The sequence below is a fragment of the Choloepus didactylus genome (assembly GCF_015220235.1).
Source record: "Choloepus didactylus isolate mChoDid1 chromosome 11 unlocalized genomic scaffold, mChoDid1.pri SUPER_11_unloc1, whole genome shotgun sequence".
Lineage (NCBI taxonomy): Eukaryota > Metazoa > Chordata > Mammalia > Pilosa > Megalonychidae > Choloepus > Choloepus didactylus.
The window spans coordinates 1,845,198-1,867,545 of NW_023637577.1; the positions used below are offsets into that span (position 1 = coordinate 1,845,198).

General features: G+C 42.0%; 1 protein-coding gene and 1 long non-coding RNA gene across 3 annotated transcripts in view; one reads left to right on the forward strand and one right to left on the reverse strand.

Moving 5' to 3' along the window:
* SIMC1 (SUMO interacting motifs containing 1) overlaps window positions 1–12,352 on the reverse strand; it is a 107,701-nt gene extending 95,349 nt beyond the window's left edge. For both annotated transcript variants that reach the window (XM_037823070.1, XM_037823069.1), the window contains exon 1: window positions 12,102–12,352. In XM_037823070.1, coding sequence (XP_037678998.1) covers window positions 12,102–12,230 — 129 coding nt within the window. In that variant the 5' untranslated portion in view covers window positions 12,231–12,352. The remainder of the gene's footprint in view (window positions 1–12,101) is intronic.
* Window positions 12,353–14,313: 1,961 nt separating this feature from the next.
* The window catches only part of LOC119524482, a 62,956-nt gene continuing 54,921 nt past the window's right edge, over window positions 14,314–22,348 (forward strand). Inside the window, exons 1-2 of the long non-coding RNA XR_005214829.1 lie at window positions 14,314–14,360; window positions 18,030–18,157. This is a non-coding gene — a long non-coding RNA (uncharacterized LOC119524482). The remainder of the gene's footprint in view (window positions 14,361–18,029; window positions 18,158–22,348) is intronic.

Consider the following 22,348-nt stretch of genomic DNA (forward strand, 5'->3'; position numbering starts at 1 on the left):
CTTTGGTGGATAAAGTATTCTTGGTTGGAAATTTTTCTCACTCAGAATTTTAAATATATCTTGCCACTGCCTTCTCGCCTTCATGGTGGCTGCTGAGTAGTCACTACTTAGTCTTATGCTGTTTCCTTTGTATGTGGTGAATTGCTTTTCTCTTGCTGCTTTCAGAACTTGCTCCTTCTCTTCCGTATTTGACAGTGTGATCAGAATATGTCTTGGAGTGGGTTTATTTGGATTTATTCTATTTGGAGTTCGCTGAGCATTTATGATTTGTGTATTTATGTTGTTTAGAAGATTTGGGAAGTTTTCCCCAACAATTTCTTTGAATACTCTTCCTAGACCTTTACCCTTTTCTTCTCCTTCTGGAACACCAATGAGTCTTATATTAGGACGTTTTATATTATCTATCATATCCCTGAGGTCCGTTTCGATTTTTTCAATTTTTTTCGCCATTCTTTCTTTTATGCTTTCATTTTCCATTCTGTCATCTTCCAGGTCACTGATTCGTTGTTCAACTTCCTCTAGTCTTGTACTATGAGTGTCCAGAATCTTTTTAATTTGGTCAACAGTTTCTTTAATTTCCATAAGATCATCTATTTTTTAATTTAGTCTTGCAATGTCTTCTTTATGCTCTTCTAGGGTCTTCTTGATATCCTTTGTATCCCGTACTATGGTCTCATTGTTCATCTTTAGTTCTTTGAGTAGCTGCTCTAGGTGCTGTGTCTGTTCTGATCTTTTGATTTGGGTGCTTGGGCTTGGGTTGTCCATATCGTCTGTTTTTTTCATATGCGATATAATTTTCTGTTGTTTTTGGCCTCTTGGCATTTGCTGAACTTGATAGGGTTCTTTTAGGATTTGTAGACCAATTGAAGTCCTTATCTCTAATTTATCAGATCCACAGGTTCGTGGAGTACACTTTCTCTAACTAAGCAGCAGGTGGTGTCCACGAGCCACCTGTTCTCCACAAGCCAGTTCTCCCCTGCTTAGCCTTTGTGGTGAGTGGGGGAGTGAGTCTTGTGGGGTCCAATTGGTGTACAAAGCTTGTGTGTATAGTTGGTGTTGCACACCCTGTATGTGGGGCGTGTTTCTGGGCAGTCAGGGAGGCGGGGTGGCTCTAACAATCAAATCTCCCTGGTGATCCTGGAGTTTTAAAGCTGCTGCAATAGTCTAATCCTTCAGTTCAGTCCTGCCACAGTTTGTCTCTGCCACTGACTCACAAGTCCTTGGTATTGGAGTATGGCTCCTGAGACTTGCAAGTGGGTCCCTCTTCCAGGCCGTGCCCCCCCTGGTCCTCTGTTGAGGGATGACTGTGCTATGTCACAGGTGAGTACCATCCCCCCAGGGCAGTTCTGGGCTGCTGGGCTGTGTAGGGAGGCTCCCAGTCTGCTCAAATGATGGCTGAATGGGGCTTTGTTAATTCACACTGCTCCACCTTCCCAACTCTGGGACAATCAGCTGAGGTTGCAGGGAAGGCTAATGTCCACACCCAATTTTGTTGTGTGTGCCTGTTATTTGAAGCACTTCCATCACACTGGGTTGTCTGGGGCAGCTCTGGGCTATGGGGCCGGCGATGGGCAGGAGTGTTTCCTGTCCACCAGGATGATGGCTGTGAGCGGACACCCCCCTTTTCTTGGGAAGTTGTGGTGTTTAGTGAATTTTCTCAGCCACTGGATTATTGCCTTTTGTCTCAGAGCTCTCTTAGTTCTGCTCTTGTCTTGCCTTGCCCAAATTGCAAGTCTTTGAAGCTTTCTGTATTGGGCTTCTTAGAGTAATTGTTTTAGAAAAAGAAAAAAGGATTAAAAAAAAAAAAAAAAGGGCCCTCCTCAGAGATCTAATGGGTTATTGAAATGCTAAGAGACAAAGCAGTTAGGGCCATTAAGGAAAGGTCCACAGGGCAGAGAGATCAGCTTTTCTTCGGGATTTGCATATGCGCCTCAGGGCCTGAGCTCTGCCCTTCCCCTTTCTATGTTCACCAGAACTCCAAAAATCCTCCGCTTTTATTTTGGAGTTTTTCGTGTTGGTTTTTTTATATGCCTGTCTCCTCTCTGCTGGGCTGGCTGCTCTCAGATTCTCTGGTGTCTGGTCTCAGTCTATGGTTGGAGTTTGGATCAGTAGAATGAGTTTCCGATAAGGGCTGCCACTGCAGTTGTCCCTTCTCCTTCCCGGAGCTGACAGCCCCTCCTCCCATGGGACTGAGCCTGGCAGGGAGGGGTGCGGGTCCCCTGGCCACAAAAACTTATGGATTTCACTGATCTCAGCAGTTCGACATTTTCATGAGTGTTGTATGAAGTATGCCCAAAGTCAGTTTGCTCTGTGGTGTCCAGTCCACGCGGTTCCTGGCTTTCTACCTACTTTCCTGGAGGAGTAACTAAAACATACAGCTCACCAGTCCGCCATCTTGCCCCGCCTCCCCTAAATACACATTATTTTTTTACCCCAAAATTCCACAGTAAGGAACTTACCATACTAACATACTCTTAGTACCATGCAAGAGAGTTCACCATATCATAGCTTGTAATAGAAAAAAGTTAAAATCTATGAGGGACCGGTTAAATTATGGTACATGTTTATATTAGAATAACATGCACTGATAAAATACATATTGGCCTCACTATGCACCAGGAACCATGCTAGCATTGGAAATAGCATTTGGGAGCAAAATGGACAATAATCTAAATGAGGTACTAATGTATTTTCAAAATGCCTAAAATATAAAGTGGTGAAAAAAAGTTAGTATGATCCCACTGGAATTAAAAAAAGGCATTTAGATATGTTTGTGCACATACACACAGAGAAAAATTCTAGAACAATACACAAAACTGTTAGTTATCTCTGGAGAACAGAAATAGATAGGGGTGAGTTCTTACTGTGTCTTTAATTTCTTACCTCTTTTCATAATTTTTAAAATTTAAAATGGGAAACAAATTTATTTTTAAAATGATATAACTGTGTACCTAAACAACAACAACAAAACCTCCAGAGAACCCATTGGAGGGTACAGGGCTCCTTTGTGTGGTGATGAAAATCTTCTAAAATTAGACAGCGGTGATGGTTGCACAACTCCATGAATTTTATAGGTGAATTTTAACGTATGTGAATTATTTCAATAAAGCTGTCTTTAAAAAAATCCACCAGAATAAAGAAACACTTTAGAAATTAGCTAATACAAAGATAGAAAATTAAATTCCTTTCTGTTATGGGAGAACACTCTGCCTTCATGGGTAGCCAACCTCCCAGTGGCAGCCCAGCAATGAATAGGGGTGGCTGGGGAAGATAATCTGCAAGCTAATGTGGAGCAGACCTTGATTCAAGATCTGAATTCATTTGAAATTTGATGTCATAAATAAAGAATGTAGGTGAATTTTGTCTTCTACTCTATGACATATTCATATTTGTAGTTCAGAAATTTCTTTATAAAAAATTAGCCTGGAACAGGTACCATATTTATCCCTCAGCACTCCCAACAAATAGGTATTCTGACACAATGGTAACATAATTTACCTATCAGGAGGAAAGGATTTCTTAGAAAATTTATAGTAAGCATTCTGTTTGTCTTTGAACAAATAATTATTAAGCAGCTACCATGTTCGAGGCACTAAGCTAGCTACAAGGATGTAACTGTATACAGTGGAGAATTTACAATATTTGGAGAAAGGAGTTGAGAAAGAGAAGTGATTTTTTAAATATATTTTTAAAAGTACAGGACAGGATTTTTTTTTAAATTCAGTTTTATTGAGATATATTCACATATCATACAATCATCTGTGGTGTACAATCAACTGTTCATCACATAGTTGTGCATTCATCATCCCAATCTATTTTTTGAACATTTCCCTTATACCAGAAAAAGTAAAAAAGAATACCCAAATCATCCCCCACCCCTATTTTTCATTTAGTTCTTGTCCCCATTTTTCTGTTCATCCATTCATACACTGGGTAAAGGGAATGTGAGTCACAAGGTTTTCACAATCACACTGTCACCCCTTGTAAGTTATATTGTTATACAATTGTCTTCAAGAGTCATGGCTGCGGGGTTGCAGTTTGCTAGTTTCAGGTATTTACTTGTAGTTATTTCAATACATTAAAACCTAAAAAGAGTTATCTATACAGTGTGTAAGAGTGCCCACCAGAGTGACCTCTGAGCTCCATTTGGAATCTCTCAGCCACTGAAGCTTTATTTTGTTTCATTTCTCTTCCCTCTTTTGGTCAAGAAGATATTCTCAATCCCATGATGTTGGGTCCAGATTCATCCTTGGGAGTCATATCCTGCATTGCCAGGGAGATTTACACCCCTAGGAGTCAGGTCCCACATAGGGGGGAGGGCAGTGAGTTCACCTGCTGAGGTGGCTTAGCTAGAGAGAGGGCCACATCTGAGCAACAAAGAGGTGCTCAGGAGGAGACTCTTAGGCACAATTACAAGCAGGTTTAGCATCTCCTTTGCAGTTAATGAGCTTTATAAGGGCAAGCCCCAAGATAGAGAGCTTGGCACATCAAACTGCCAGTCCTCAATGTTTGTGAGAACATCAGCAACAATCCAGGTAAGAAAGTCCAACACTTCTGCATTTTCCCGCAGCTCCTTAGGGGGACCCTGAAGATATATATTTTTATTCTCTGCCCAAATTACTTTGGGATGTGTCGTTATTTCACACTAACCTATACAAATCTACCAGGTCTCACTTCCTAGTTAAAGTTCCATGTAATTATGGTATTTGAACAAACTGTACACATTAAATTGTTTAGGAAATACAGATCCTGCACCAACTAAACATCTCTTCCCTTGGTCTCACATGGAAGTTAAAATTTTAAAACACAGTCGGTACTGCAGGACAGGATTTAAAAAAAATTTTTTTTTTAGTTAAAAAAGCATGGTTGGGTCTATTCTTATACAAATATGCATTTTGAAATATGCACATTTTAAGAATGGAATTATATATATATATGTTTTGGAATTATATTTTGCAACTTGCTTTTTTCCACTTAACCATTTATTTCTGGCATCCCCAGTAGATGTTCCCACGATCTTGGCTTTCCGCTTCATCTCAGGATTTTTATGATTGAGACTAATGGTGGTAAAGCTGTTCTACCACTCAGTATCTGATTGAACTTATCTCAGTTTCCTCATCTATCAAACAGGGATAACAGTGCCTAGCTCATGGAGTTGCACTGACGATTACAAGAGTGAATCCATGGAAAGCATTTAATGTTGTGCCTGGCTTAAATGCCAGCTGTTCTTATTACATGGTGCCCACCAAGAATAACATGCTCATCCCTATATGGAAAACAGTCATTCAGAATCAAAACTTTAGCTCCTAGATAAGGCAGGCACAGGACCCATATGAAGAAAGCCATACAGTTTTACTGACTGCCCAGAAGGAAACTTCATTCAAGGAAAGTCAGATAATGCTTCTGATTAGAAGACAATATGGTAACCATATCAATTCTCTTCTAATTAACTTATAAGTGTAGTGCAGCACTTCTCAACTGGGACCAATTTTGGCTCCCAGGGGACAGCTGGCATGATCTGGAGCCATTTTTGGTTGCGTCAAGTGGCAAGGTTGCTACTCGCATCTAGTGTGTAGAAATCAGAGATGCTGCTAAGCATCTTACAGTGTCCAGGTCAGCTCTCTACAACAAAGAATTTTCTGGCCCAAAGATACCCTGATCTAATGCAATCTTTGACAAATCTGGAGGAATAAATGAGCACAAAGAGTAGACATTTTTTTTCAGGGTGGGTGGGGGAGTAAGGAAAGGTAATTGCTCTACTATATGCCAAGAGATACTGTAAAACCACAAAAATAAGACCATCAAGTTCTGGCACTGAGAACATCCAAATCCATGAAACATAATTTTAAAAATCCAGAAACAGATCCAAGTATATAGAATAATTTGATGTAAAGAATGTGTTTCAAATCAGTGGGGAAAAGATAATTATTCAAGAACTGATGCCTGAACAATTGATTTTTATCAGTTCTAATAGCCAGAATGCTCTCTCCCATCTGCAGTTAGGACGCATCTTATAAATTAACGGGTATACTTTGTGTGGCAGTGTTCCTTTATTCCTGAAAAGCTGTTATTAAATTGACAGCAAGTCTTGGACTTGGTGTTATCTTAGAAATAAGGTATTACAGTATACGGAAAATGGTAAGCATACCTCAGGCCACGGAAAACATTTCAGATGAATTAAACAGCTAAATGTTAAGAATGAGATTGTAAAGGAATGATAAAAAAAATCCCAGGACAATAACGTTGGGACAGGAAAGCTCTTTCTAAACATAAAAACAAAGAAAGAAATCATAAAGAAAAACGATACATAAACACACACAGAAAAATGTAAAACTTCATCAGGCAAAGCATCCCAACTACAAATTTCTAAATTTAGTGTCATCCCACTTTTTAAAGTAGTAATTACTTAGAAGTTAACAAAAAAGATTTTAAGGTTATTTGAAAGAATAAACATGCAAAACTAGCCAGAGAAATTCTTAAAAAGAAGAACAATGAAGGAAACTCAATTTCCCCTGCTTATAAATAAAACAGCAATGTACCGACACCAAAAAAGAAAGTTCACAGACAGACACAAGAATATATACAAGCTTACCATTTGGTAAAGGTGATACATCTAACCACTAAGTAAAAAGGACAGATCATTTGAAAAATGATGCTGGGACAACTGGCTAACCATCTGGGGAGAAAAAAATTATGTTGCCACATTTCCCCTTTTTGAAGCTATTTCTAGGAGGATTAAAGAATTAAATGTAAAAAGTGAAGTCATATATGTACAAGAAGAAAATATAGGTCAATATTTTTATAATCTTAGAAGCGAGTAAAGGCTTTCTAAACATGACAACAAAGACTGGAAGCATAAAGGAAAAGACTGATAGAACTGATGACATAAAACATTTAAAACTTCTGTAAGCAAAACCAAGGAAGAGACCAGACATTGGAAAAAGCTGGTAAGAGGCATGACAAAGGGGTCTTTCCTATATAACTATAATTTACAGACTAATAAGAAAAATAACACCCCAATAGAAAAATGGGCAAAGGACTAAAACAGGCAATTCACAAAAGAAGATATAAAAAACTTGAAAGATGTTGCGCTCCACTAGATGCAGAGCACACTCTCTGGCTTCCCGGGTTTGACTATAATGTGCCCAAGGATGATTTTCTTTGTATTTATCCTGTTTGGGGTCCACTGAACTTCTTAAACTCGTAAATTAACATCTCTACCAAATTTGGGAAATTTTCAGCTGTTTTTTAGGTATTTTTTTCTCTCTCCCATTTACACATATGCTCAAACTTTTAATATTATCCCCTCCTCAAGGTCCTGAGTGTTTTCTCATATTTTAAAAAAATCTTTTTCTCTCTCTTGACCTCACTAGCTGCTCCCCCCATCCCTGGCTGCACCTGGGCTAACTGCTGCCCTACAGTTAGGTCCTGGATGCTCTTCCCCAGGTAGACTCTCTCAGCTTGGGAGATCTTACCCAGATCAATGACTTTACCACCACCTATGTGCTCAGACACCAAATATGTGTCTCTAATCCGGTCTTCTCCCCTGGTCTCCAGACTTTGTCCAAGTGGCATGCCTGGCATCTCTAGCTGGCAATCCCACCTTTGAAAAATGAACTCTTGACTCATTCCTCCCAACCCTGCCCCTCCCCCAGTCTTCTTCATCTCTGTGGATGACACCAACACGCTTCTGGTTGCTCAGGCCAAAAACCAGAGCATCATTCTTGATTCCTCCCTTTCCCTCGTTCTCCACATTCAAATTATCGGAGCCTGTTGATTTTAATTCCTAAATATCGACCTTAGCCCTTCACTCTCCCAGTCTGTGCCACCAACCTTGTGCAAGCTACAATTATCTCTGGCCTGAACTTCTAAAGCAGCTGCCTCCTAACTAAACCCCTGATCCCAGTCCTGTCCCCTTACATCAGGGTGACCACCCTTCATGGTTTGTTTGGGACAGTTCTGCTTTCCACTTGTTGCTTAGTGTCCCTTTTCATTCGCAAAAGGATCCCCATTAGGATAGTAGTTATGTGGTCACCCTACCTCAGTGTTTTCTTCCTATGGCAGCTAAAGTCACCTTTTAAGTAGGTAAACCAGATCATGTCATTCCCCTGCTTAAAACTGTTAGAAGATTTCTTATTGCTTTAGAATAGAATACAAACTCCTTACTGTGGCCTCCAAGGCCCTAACTTACACCACCTACTCATCTCTTCCAACTCTGTCCTTCACTCCTTACCTTCCAGCCCCACTGGCCTTTCAGTTCCTCTAATAAGGCATGCTCATTTTCACCTCTAAGCCTTTGTACTTGGCTGTTCCATTTGCTGCTCTCTTACTCCCTGAGATTATCTCAAAACAAATGTGTTCTGTCATTTGGGTCTCAGCTCACATATTAACTCTACAGAGAGGCCTTCCCTGAAAACAGAATCTGATGTTCCCAACCCCAGGCAAGTCACTACTATATTGTTAATTTATTTGCTCATTTGTTTATGTCTATCTTTTTCTGCTAGAATGTAGGTCCATTGCAATCTTGTTCACCTCTGGTTCCCCAAGGTCACAGAATGTTTTCAATTAAGTATTTGTTGAATGAAAGAAGCGCAATCAAAGAAAAAAATTAACCAGAATCTGGCTATCAAACCAACAAAGATTTAAAAAGAGAAGATGCCTTATACTTAGGAATAATACTTTGTATTATTCCTAATACTTTGTTAGGAAGAAACCACCTGACATTATATTTGTGTAGCTATTTACAGTTTGTCTTCCTCCACTAAAATGAAATCCCCACAAGGGCAGGGACTTTGTTTTGTTCAAAGCTGTATTCCCAACACCTAGGACAGTGCCTGGCATACAGTAGGCAGTAAGTATTCCAAAAATACTCACTGAATACTAGAGGTGGCTAGGTAGCAGAGAAGGGGGTATGATTGATCATATGCCACTGGTAAGAATCTAACTCGTACACAATTTCTGTAGGAAAATTTGGCAATATATATCTAAAGGCCTTAACAGGAGCATACCTTTTGACCCAGCAATCTCACTTCTAAGAGGAATTTATCCTAAACAAACAAATGAATAAGAGTACCAAGATTATTTATGAGGGAATTTCTCACTGGCTGTTTTATAATAGAGAAAATGTTGAAAGGGCATGATTTCCAGTAACAAAGTAGAAATAAAAATAATTATACAATGTACAATAAAATACATGAAAAGTATTGATAGAGATATGCATTTATTGGTGTGGAAAGAGATCTAAAATATGTTAGGAGAAAGAGGCAAGCTAAAAAAAAAAGCCACACGTTTGACTTGATTTTTGCAAAAACATGTCTGGATAGACACGGGTATGTATGGGTGCATACCATTTTTATAGACAAAAGTTTATATGGACACATCAAAATGTTAACATTGGTTTTCTTTGGGTGGTAAGATTAAGGGTGATTTTTATTTTCCTCTTTAGACACTTCTAATTTTCTGTAATTAGGTCAACCAAAATTAATTGACTATCTAAGAATGTTCCACTTTTATAAATGGGACAAAAAAAGCAATAAATATTATCAAAAACACAGACACAACACATCAACACAATGAAGACTAAAGCTCAGTTTAAGAAGCAGTTTGGAAATGTCAGCCATAGAATTGGAGATGGCTCTCTGAAGTCCCCAAATCAAGCAAGTCATTTCCCCTCTCTGGACCTCAAATTGAACATTTCTAAAACAGGAAAAAAATATATAAAACTTGGGTTTCTTTTATTTCATTGCCTGCCAAGCTAGAGAATGTCAGACCTGGCTGAGAAGCAGCAACACAAAGAATAGCAAAAGCTGTCATTTATGCTGGGCACTTTCCTTGCATTGCCTCATTAAAAACCTTTTAACAATCCTGCCAGGCTCAAAAGCTGAGAGAGCTGACAGAATTTGCCAAAGCTTATACAGCTGCTATGTTAAGGGATCTTGCTTGGAACTGAGGTCTCTTGGACCCCAGAGCCTTCAGGAAAAGTTAGACAAAGGCATTTTAGGCTTTATAACCTTGACAAATCTCACCACACCTCTGATCTTTCACATAGTTTTCCTACTACCCTCACCTAGCTGGCAAGAAAGATAAGAGGAGAACAAGCTTGGAGTTTTTAGAGGGCTGGAGAAGCAAAATTTAAGTTGGTTGCTGCTCTCTGGAACTTGTCCTTCGTCTCTCTTCATCTCAGAAGGCTCAAGGTCAAAATGCTTGGTTGGGGGGGGGGGCATGGAGGAGGAAAGCAGTGAGAGAGTGCATCCACATATGAATGTGAAGGGCCATAGTAGACTGGAATAGGGGTAGCATCTGTGTATTGAAGAAATGAGCTGGACCAGGATAAGGGAAGAAGAATGACATCTGGGACAGAGAGAATGAACCAGGACAAAGTTAAAGGGGTAATGAGAGAAGGGGGAAAGACAAGGAACTGGAGGAAAAGGTAGTTGTGAGTTATTCCACAGTAGCTTTTCCTCCCACCTTTTCTCTCTATACACTCTTTTCCTTCATGATCTCAGCAGCCATAGCCCTTCAAGGTGCATCTCTATTTGGATGACTGCCAAATCTCTCCAGTCCTAAAGTCCCTGCAGAGTTACACTCCCACTTGTTCAACCCCTCCCAGCTGGCCACAGCCACCTAATTTCCCACGAGTACTTAAAATCCAATAGGTCCAAAGTGAATTCAGGATCCTCTCCACCTCAAGCCTGCTCTTGAACTCGCTCCTACTTGCCAACCCCCCATCTGACTTGCTCTCTTCCCCCACCTCTTCAATCATTCTTTCATCTAACAAATATTTATCATGGATCTATTATTTTCCCACAATCTGCCACAACACTGGTTATATCCATTCATTCCATCCATTCACTCACCAAATTGGGTCACTTCTACCTTAAAAATCCCTTTTGCCTGTCCATCTCCTCAGATGCCGGATTCTACTCAATTTTTTAAAACAACTGAGATTTGCTGAGAATTCCTCTTGCTTGAACCACGGCAATGAAACACTGTAGGTTAACTGGTCTTGCACATTATTCATTCGCTAGTGATCACCTGGCGCTTAGCCCTGTACCTGGGAAACTCTAGGGGCTCACAGTGGAGGCTTCTAGGCTGCAAACTGGCTGGAAAGGGAAGTAGGGGAGAAGAAGCTAAGAGATTTGTCTTGAAGTGTTTGCATATGAAGCACACTGTTTTTCTTAAACTGTATGTTCCAGTTGTATACAAATAATATCAGCCTGCTAGCTTTTGGGAAATGGGGTAGATGTTGGAGAGAGGTCTGATGTTTAGTCTCCTGAGAGAGAAAAAGCCTGTTCCCCCACCGCCCCCCTTAAGTACTCAATTACCATGTCTATCACCTGTGCCAGGGATCACGGATGGTGTATTCTCCATTGCATACCTAACCCCTGGAACAATGGTGGCCCATAGCAGGGGTTCATTAAATATCTATGGAGTCTTCTGGAATAAGAGATGTTTTATTCACCACCCCAGGAAGACCAAGATGAAGGTAGCCTGAGGGAAATGGAAATAGTGCAAGGTGTTTCCTCCCTATTCCCTCAGTGCTTGGTACACGGCAAACGTTTGCTAAGCGAAATAAATCACCCTGCTGTACAACTCCAAAATCGGGCCCCTCGCTCGGCAGCCAGGCCCTGGAGCGCGGCCACCATCTGGCCCAGGCCCGCGCTTCCCGCCCTCCCAGCCTGGGCTGCAGTTACGTCCCCGCACAAATCTGTACCCACAAGCCAACAATTCCACGCTCCGGCTTCCCTGCCTCCGGGGCCGGGTTGGCGCTGCTGGCTCTCCAGGACCCCCGACCCCAACCTTCCCACTCCTCCCCACGCCACAGCTCTGGCAACCCCCGCATCAGCGCGCCGGAGGGTCTTCCATGTGCACGGGGTTGAGCTCTGAGCCCCGGAGGCCCGGCCGCCCCAGCCCGGCCCCGCCACGCTACGCTCCTCCCGGCTGGAGAGGCCGGGCGGGCCGCACGACGGGAAGCGGCTGCAGCTGAGGCGCCAGGGAGCGGCGGGCCGGGCCGAGGGTGGCGGAGAGGCGCGCGGCTCGAGAGAGGGAAGGCGGTGCCGCGGCCGCGGGGAGCTGGGCGAACGGCGACCTCACTGACTCACCACGGTCCGGCGGGGCAGCGCGCTGGTGGTTCGGGACACGGCCCGACGGAGCCTCCGCGCCCGGCCCGACCGGGCCCCCCCGGAGCTCTCGGAGCCGCTGTCGTCCGAGATCACGATGAACTCCTCCATGGCTGCGGGCTCCGGCCGAGCCACCGCGCGGGAAGCCGGCTATCCAGGAGACAGCAGCGGCGGCGACTTCGGTTCCTGCTGCGGCGGCGGCGGCGGCGACACCCAGGGCCATCACCCCCGCCGGCCCCGCCCCTTCCCGCCCCGCCCGAGGCCCCACCCCTTCCCGCCCCGCGCCCGCCCCGCCCGAGGCCCCGCCCACCGGCGACAGGCAGAGGGCCGCGAGCTGCCGGGTCAGGGCCACGGTCGCTGTTCTTCGCGTCCGCGCCCGGCCTCCCTTCCCGAGGAGGGTAAAAAAAACAAAACAAAACAAAACAAAAAAACAGAGAAAATCAACTTGCAACCGGCTTGGGCCGGTTTGTGGGGCGAGGGCGTGCGAGGCGCAGAGACGGTGAGGGCTTCTCCCTGCTGCTTCCAACTGACGGAAGCGTGAAGTGAGGTAGTGAGGCGTGGTCTGGCCCCTGCCGGGCCGCGGTAGGAACGGGGCCTCCGCCTGCAGGTGACCTGGCCTCTCACTGCCGGGATAGAGGGGTCCCCACTGACTAAGGCTGGGTGACCGGGAGTCTCACTGCTGTTGGTGACTTAATTGTTACCAACAAATAAGAGTGGGTGCCTGGGTCTCCGAATGACGGTGGAGAGGGGCCTGTCTGACAAGGATGATCCACCCTGACTGAATGGGTCAGGGGTGATGGCGCTTTGCGTGTTAGAGGGAATCTGTAACCAACCAAGTGGGTTTCTCTTACTGACCCTCACGTCAGCAGGCATCTCTGTCACCCAGGGATGACGAGAACGTTGTCTGAGTGAGGTAGAAGCAGATCAGGGTAGTTGAGGTGTGAGCTGGTTATAAAACTCCCACGGTTTCACCTAATATATCATATAGAATATTATTTCACATGAGAACAGGACACTTCAACTGACTGAAAGTGGATGCCTCAGCCTCTTACCGGGGAGAGAGGCTTCGTTTCTTTGTGCACATGTGCAAGTATATCTGTGGGTAAATTCTTAGAAGTGGTCAAGGTTATGTTGTTATTTTTCTTGATAATTGATGCCAAATCACTCTCCTAAGTCGTTCTCACTGACAGTATGTGTCTCTCGGGAATTTAAATTGTGAAATTCAGAGAGTTGTTCAGTTGGGAGCAGGAAAAGAAGCTGAAAAAAAAAATACCAAGAGAAGCTGTAAAATAGCAGAGGCTGTGAATAACTAGATATTATCAATAAGGAAAAGTTACAAAGTTGAGAAAAGATATACTGTATAGAGGAAGACATGCTAGGTAGTTGGTTCGCTGGTTGTAGGGCAGGAACATTAAAATCAACAATAGAACCTGTGTTATGTAAATGTGGGGTATTGCCAAACTCCTGCTGCTCAGGATCCAGCAACCTGGCAAAATATATTAACAGATGCAAAGAAAAATTTATCAGAAGAGAGTGTGCAGCTCTGAATCTATTATATCCCCTGCAAAAGCCATGTTCTTTTATTCCAGTCTTGTAAGTGCAGACTTATTACGGGTGGGATCTTTTGATTAGGTTGTTTCCATGGAGATGTGACCCACCCAACTGAGGGTGAGATATTTTCATTAGATTATTTCCATGGAGGTGTGACCCCCACCCATTCAAGCTGGTCTTGATTAGTTTACTGAAGTCCTTAAGAGAGCTCAGGAGCCAGCACAGACCCAGATGCTTGGAGATGCAGACAGAAAGATGTTTGGAGATGGTGGTGAAGCTCCAAGTTTGCTCTGGAGAAGCTAGGTGAGAACTGAGAGATGCTTAAAGAGAAAGTGCCTAGAGGCATTTTGGAGATAGCTGTTGAAACTAGAACCAGGAGAGAAGCTAAGAGATGAAATCCAGAGTTTGCCTCAGGGACCCCTAGACACTTAGAAACAAGCAAGGACGCACAGAAGCTGAGAGAGAGACGCTAAGACAGAAATCCAGAAACATTTTGGAGAAAGTGGCAGAAACCAGAGGCTAACCCTGGGAGAGGCCCATAAACTCTGGTCATTGCCTTCCCATGTGACAGAGGAACCCCAGATGCCATTTTGAAACACAGCCTGGGAGCAAAGGAACAGCAGATGCCAGCCAGGTGCCTTCCTAGCTGACAGAGGTGTTCTGGACGCCATCGTCCTTTCTTCAGTGAAGGTAACCTCTTGTTGGACACTTTATGGCCTTAGAACTGTAAATCTGTAACTTAATAAATCCCCTTTATAAAAGCCAATCCATTTCTGGTATTTTGCATTTCAGCAGCTTTAAAAAACAAAACAGAGGAATTGGTTCCTAAAGGAATGGCTATCAGGTGCCATCTAAACGCTGCCTAGTACAGTGGTTCACAGATTGCTGGGCCTCACCTCGGGGTTTCTGATTACATAGATGGGGGTGAGGAATAATAATTTATATTTCTGACAAGTTCCCAGGTGATGTTGATGCTGCTGTCTTGGGGATTGCACTTTAAGAACCACTTACTGTGATCATTCTTACTGTGAAGGGATTCATTAAGTTTTCTTCACCTAATGCTATCAAACATTCATTTAAGTCTCTCTTTCTTGAAGCACTGCCTTCCTAGGCTTCTGTGACCCTGCACTTTTCTGTCTTCCTTTGGCCTCTCTGATGACAGTCTCCTTAGCTGACTCCTAATCCTCTATACACTCCTTAATCTTGGTGTTCCTCAGAGTTCTGACTTAGAGTTCCTCAGAGTTCCCACCTTCACAGACTGCACCTTCTCCTTAGACAATCTCAACTATTTCTCTGGCTTCAATGATCATTTTTATGCTGATGATCCCCACAAGTTTATCGCCAGCACAGTCCTGTTCCTGAAGTTCCAGTTGTATAAACTAGATGTCTATTGGAAAGATCCCCATGGGAAGCTCATTGGCATCTCGAGTTGAACAGGCCTGAACTCAAATTCCCTTTCCTCCACCTCTGCTGCACAAACATACTCTTCCCCTAAAAAAAACCCTGCTTTTCCTGTGTTCCCTGTCTCAGTGAGTGCAAGCCAGTTGTTCAAGTCAGAAACCTGAGCTTGATTTCTAACTTTTCCTCATCAACAAGTCCTGTCCATTTTCCTGCCTAAATGTCTCACATCCATTTACTTCTCTTGGTCTCTGCTGCTATGATTTCAGCTAAGCTAAGATTACTTCTGCCTCAGCCTCGTGCAATAGCCTCCTATCCAGTCTCCTTGGGTGCCAGTTTGGATGTATTATATCCCCCAAAAGCCGTGTTCTTTAATGCAATCTTGTGAGGGCATTCATCAATCTTTTGATTGAGTGTTTCCATGAAGATATGACTCAATCAACTGTGGGCGAGACCTTTGATTAAATTATTTACATGGAGATATGGACCCTACCCATTCAAAGTGGGTCTTAATTAAATCACTGGGTCCTTTAAAGAGAGCTCACACTGACAGCAGAGAGGACAAAATGCCCCAAGAGATGTTTGCTGACACTTAGAGATGCTTGGAGATGCAGACAGAAGGATATTTGGAGATGCTAAGCTAAGAAGAGAAAGCCATTTTGAAATACAGCCCAGGAACAAAGGAACAGCAGATGCCAGCCACGTGCCTTCCCAGCTGGCAGAGGTGTTTTGTACTCCATCAGCCATTATTTATTGAAGGTATCCTCTTGTTGATGCCTTAGTTTGGACACTTTTATGGCCACAGAACTGTAAATCTGTAACCTAATAAACCCCCTTTATAATAGTCAATCCATTTCTGGTACACCCTGGATCTACTTTTGTCCTTTTTATTCTTTTCTCCACGTTCAGCCAAAGTCATCCTTAAGAAAGTATGTAAATCTGATCATGCCTCCTTCAGTGGCTTCCCAATGACACTATAAACATCTAAATAAAATACAAATATAAATATATGTTTGTTTATAGATTACATAAATAGATACATATTACTTTATATAAAGTAAATATGTAGATGTTAATTTAAAGGTAAACTTCTAGCAGAGCTCTGAATGACCTGGCTTCTTCCTATTTCTGCAGTTTCCTCTCAGGTAAGTCATTCTTTTATTCCTCTCACCCATTCTCCAGCCATACTAGATTTCTTTCCACTTGGAAAAATAAACCAAGTTCCACACTTCCTTACATCATTTCACATGCTATTTCCTTTGTCCTAAACCCCCTTACTATCACCATTTGAACAATTTTTAAAGTTTGTTTACCGTGGAAAACTTCACATGTGCACAAAAATAGAATAATCAGAAGAGGGGTTGACTCTGGAGGGGTGGGGCAGAGATTGGTGTAAAGGGGCATGAAGGAAACTCTTGGAGTGATGGAAATTTTCTATATCTTGATATGGTTTGGGTTGCATGGTGTATACATTTGTCAATATAAATTTTACCTAAAAAAATGGGGAAAATGTTTGAGCTCTAGTTTATGATATGCATGCTGTAATATTAAGGGGTGAAATGCATTGATGTCTGCAACTCACTTTGAAATGCATCAAAAATAAGATGGATGGATAGGCAGACAGTTAGAGATAAAACAAATATAGCACATCTTAATCATCAAACCTAGGTAATCATTTAATTGTTTATTCTTTATAAACATCTCAGCTTGTGTCTTTAAATGATAAGGAATCTTCTTTTGAAAAATTGTGTTGAACACTTATGCTATATTCAAGAATATAATAATGAACAAGATTGACATGGTCCCAGGCCTCTAGGTGCTTATAGTTTAAGGAGAAAACAAACAATAAACTGGTAAATAATGACAAATGTGATAAATGAATAACCAGCTTGAGAAGTCTCAACTTGTGAGATATAAATATGAAACCATTTTATTTTTTTCCTGTAATTATCATCACTGTCCCTAGAAAACCTTTCACTTTGGGTAGTGGATTCCCTTGAGACCTTTTTAGTCTGCTCCTATAACTTTGCAGTCACTTTGAGTAATTAATTTAGGGCTGCCTGTTTTAAATATTTATTCTCATATTTAATACATAGCTCTTGGTGCAGACTGGACTTGTGGCTACAATCACTCTTAGGGGAGGGGGTGGTAATGTCACCCCTTCTCTCCTCTTGCCTCTCTTGCCCCTCCCAAGTAAGCAAGAGGAGGAGGGAGAAAGAATGTTCTCTGTAAGACTGTCCACCAAGAGCTGGCTATACTTTTCTTCTGGTTGTTGCTACTTCAGTAACAGTTCTTCCAGTGTGACAGACTTCCAGTTGCCAGCTATCTTGCATGGGTACATTTTTTTCTCTGGGGGCCTCCCTTACACATTCCCTGGCCTTGGAGAGCTTAGGCTCAACCTCTTTCTTCCGGGCACCCCCCACCAGTCCCTGCCAGGGCCAATCTAACACACAGTCTTTTGTTGATGGGAGATCCTTGTCCAGAGGGACTTCTTGGGAAGTACCAGCAAGACATCTTAAGTCTCAGCCACCTTCTGTGTTGACTCATGGATGGGGATTTACATCTCCCTTCCTAGTGCCCCTGTTTCAGCACTACCATCTCATTCTTCCCTTCCTTTATCCGCAATAGCTAAGGGTCTGCCAGGTCAATGTTTCAGTGACTTGAAGTTCTCAGCTTTGGGAAGGGGAAAAGAATCATTTGTTCCATCTTTAGCTTATGGGAAAGGGATGGAGGAACAAGATGAATGCCACCCATCTCCTCCAGTTGGGAGAGTGATGGATGGCTGCCATCTACAGTAAGAAATATTTATCCAAGGACACATGAACGAACTGGAAAAAATTTTAAGTACTTATTTTTGTTGCTGAGTTTATGGTCAAATGATTAGTAAATGACTTTAAAGCATAAAAAGTGATGTGACTTTAGGGGCACAACAATGTTCTGACTATATATCTTCCTCATCAGTCATCCTGCCTGAAATTAACACTTGGGAAACACACAGGAGCCCTGATGGTGCCATGTGAAAACATCTTGTTCTTACCTGGCAACCCAGATGGATGGATACTGGCCCTGGAGTTGCTTTCCTTAAAATTGTAAGTAGATATTACTTATATTTTTTTGGCCTCCCTGTATTTCCCTGGAATATGCTGTTTACTCAGGACTTCCAAAATGATGATGTCTTTTTCAGAAATTAGGGTGTGTGTATTTTTCAAGGTGACTCTTCTTCATAGGCTTGTTCTCTCCTCAAGTCATGCATTTATCCTATGTAAATTAGAGGCAAATGTCATCCAGTGAATAGGGTATTCATTGAGTGTAGCCAGGTCCCAGGTAACATGTTAGGGACTGGTGATACAGCAATGAACAGGATAGCCTGTTTGTGAATGAAGAAAAAGTCCTTTCCCTCACTTACTTTTAAAAAACAATTATTTTTAATTGAAAAAATAATACATGAAAAAAAACCCAATACATGAATATTTTCTTTTTATATAAAAAAATTAAAGCATTATACACCACGCTAAAGGTCCCTTTGACCACCTCCTTCATCCTCGTCCCCAATTCTGCGTCTTCAGTGGTTCAGTGTTTATCCTTCTAGACCTTTTTTCTGTGTATTTCTAGTATTCATATGTACCCATCAAAATGACACAACTTCAGCTTATCTAAGAGCATATGTGTTTTCATATGGAAATTTGAAATCATCATCGGCAGTAAAAACATTCTAAAGCAGTAGGGCTTCCTGGCTTTTTAATGGGTATTTTTTGCTGTATATGCATCTTTAAAAGGTTATTTTTTCTTTCATTTCCTTTTTTTCATTACATGGCAGGGTCAGTGCCTGCAGACCCGCTTTTGTTTATGCTAAAGCTGGCCAGCTCAGATTTCTTCCCGGCCCTACGGAACACTCTGTCCCCCTGCTAGACTCCCAGTTTTGGGTCACTCCTAGCTTTTGCAGTAGACTGCCTTAGCAGGCACCCACTCAGTTTAGATCACTTTAGTTAACTCATTTTTTTACCTGTTCTCCCTGTTTCTATTCCAGCTGTTAATTTGCTGAGATGTCAAGGTATCTGTAAAAATGTTGCTTTATTCCCTATGTTCCTCATTTGAGAAAATTAAAGCAATTCAGAATGGTCACAAAGCAGAATGTGTTAACATGTCACACTTTGAATAACATCTTACTAGACAACTCTGAATGGTCAACACCCAAATGTGCAAACACAGTTTTGCATAAATGGGATCATACTATGCATATTGTGTTATGAATGGCTGTTTTTAAATTCAAAAATATGTCCTGAACAGGTTTGTGCATCAGTGAATATAGATCTACATTATCTACATTACCCATTTTATTGCCTCATAATAATATTTTAAGAATAGTATGACATTTGTTCTTCAACCCATTTTTTTTTTTTTTAATATGGTTTTGTTCACTCACCATACATTCCATCCCAAGTAAATAATCGATGGTTTTCTGCATGGTCATACATTTATGTGTTCACCACCTTCACCATTATCTATATAAGAGCATCTACATTTCTTCCACAAGGCAGGAGGGAGAGAGTCAAAGAAGGGAGAGAGGCAAAAGAAAGAGGAAAAAAAAAAGACAGCTAGGAAGCAGCAAAAGGAAAAATAACCTTAAATCAAAGTAGAATAAAGAATCAGACAATACCACCAATGTCAAGTGTCTAACACGCCTCCCGTATCCCCCCCTCTTATCTGCATTCACCTTGGTATATCACCTTTGTTACATTAAAGGAAGCATGATACAATGATTCTATTAGTTACAGTCTCTAGTTGATACTGATTGCATCCCTCCCCCAATGCCTCCCCATTTTTAACACCTTGCAAGGCTGACATTTGCTTGTTCTCCCTCGTGAAACAACATACTTGTACATTTTATCACAATTGTTGGATACTCTAGATTTCACCAAGTTACACAGTCCCAGTCTTTATCTTTCCTCCTTTCTTGTGGTGTCTCACATGCTCCCCACCTTCCTCTCTCAGCCGTATTCATAGTTACCTTTGTTCAGTGTACTTACATTGTTGTGCTACCATCTCCCAAAATTGTGTTCCAAACCACACACTCCTGTCTTCTATTACCGTGCAGTGCTCCCTTTAGTATTTCCTGTAGGACAGGTGTCTTGTTCACAAAGTCTCTCATTGTCTGTTTGTCAGAAAATATTTTGAGCTGTCCCTCATATTTGAAGGACAGCTTTGCTGGATACAGGATTCTTGGTTGGTGGTTTTTCTCTTTCAGTATCTTAAATATATTACACCACTTCCTTCTTGCCTCCATGGTTTCTGCTGAGAGATCCGCACATAGTCTTATTAAGCTTCCTTTGTATGAAATGGATCGCTTTTCTCTTGCTGCTTTCAGGATTCTCTCTTTGTCTTTGACATTTGATAATCTGATTAAGTGTCTTGGCGTAGGTCTATTCATATCTCTTCTGTTTGGAGTATGCTGTGCTTCTTGGATCTGTAATTTTATGTCTTTCATAAGAGATGGGAAAATTTCAATTATTTCCTCTATTATTGCTTCTGCCCCCTTTCCCTTCTCTTCTCCTTCTGGGACACCAATGATACGTACATTATTGTACTTTGTTTCATCCTTGAGTTTCCGGAGACGTTGCTCATATTTTTTCATTCTTTTCTCCATCTGCTCCTTTGCGTGTAGGCTTTCAGGTGTTTTGTTCTCCAGTTCCTGAGTGTTTTCTTCTCCCTCTTGAGATCTGCTGTTGTATGTTTCCATTGTGTCTTTCATCTCTTGTGTTGTACCTTCCATTTCCATAGATTCTACTAGTTGGTTTTTTGAACTTTTGATTTCTGCCGTATACATGTCCAGTGCTTCCTTTACAGCCTCTATCTCTTTTGCAATATCTTCTCTAAACTTTTTGAATTGATTTAGCATTAGTTGTTTAAATTCCTGTATCTCAGTTGAAGTGTACGTTTGTTCCTTTGACTGGGCCATAACTTTGTTTTTCTTAGTGTAGGTTGTAATTTTCTGTTGTCTAGGCATGGTTTCCTTGGTTATCCAAATCAGGTTTTCCCAGACCAGAACAGGCTCAGGTCCCAGAGGGAAGAAATATTCAGTATCTGGTTTCCCTGAGGGTGTGTCTTAGAAAATTGCTCCACCCTTTGATGCCTCAGGTCACTGTGCTTTTCTGCCCAGCAGGTGATGCCTGTTAGCCTATAAATCTTGACTGGTGTGAGGAGGTATGGCCGTGTTCCCCCAGGCTCTGAGGTCTGGTTCTGAATGGAAAGGATCCCACCCCTTTCCTCCTAGAGAAGACAGAGCCCCCAGGTGGAGGTCATTAGCATTTCAATGGTCTCACTCTGCTTGCGCTGTCTCCACCCTTCTCTGCTTCACAGCCCTGGAAACTGAAAATGACTGGGGCTTTCTCCACTGAGCCAAAAAAGAAACAGATAGTCCCCTTCAGACCCAGTCCAAGGCAACCCTCTGGCTCTCCCAGGTCAGTCGTCACCCATAGCCCCTGTCTGTTTTTTGGGGATGCGTACCTATAGTGAGCAGTTCACACTCGCTACTTAAAACCCCAATTGGAGCTCAGCTGAGCTATATTCGCTTGCTGGGAGAGAGCTTCTCTCTGGCACCACGAGGCTTTGCAGCTTGGGCTATGGGGGAGGGGGTCTCACGACTTGGATCCGCAGGTTTTACTTACAGATTTTATGCTGTGTTCTCGGGCATTCCTCCCAATTCAGGTTGGTGTATGATGAGTGGATGGTCTCATTTGTCCCCCCACAGTTATTCTGGATTATTTACTAGTTGTTTCTGGTTTTTTGTAGTTGTTCCAGGGGGACTACTTAGCTTCCACTCCTCTCTATGCCGCCATTTTGCCCCTCCCAACGTTTGTTCTTGTTATTTTATGGAAAAGTACAAAGAAGCCAATAAAAAGTGTACCACATTCTCATAGCTCTGATAAGGCATATTGAACAGTTTGTAAAATTAAAAGAAACTTTTCTGTGAGATTAGAAAATTCATACTACAAAAAGTTGCAAAATGAAAAGTAAAAGTTGAAAGCCAACCGCTCTTCTCCAGTTTTTCCAAGGTTAAATACTTTTATCAGTTTCTTGTGACTCCTTCAAAACATTCAAATTTATCACATACTTATTTCTCTTTTTGTTGACTTGTTTTTAACATGCAAAAAGATTGCACTATACATACTGTTATACACTTTGCTTTTTCACTTAAACTATCGGTGACTGTTCCCTAACTGTAATGTAAATTTATCTTTCTCTTTTTAATGGCTGCATAAAAAAAGTCATCTGTTAGTATA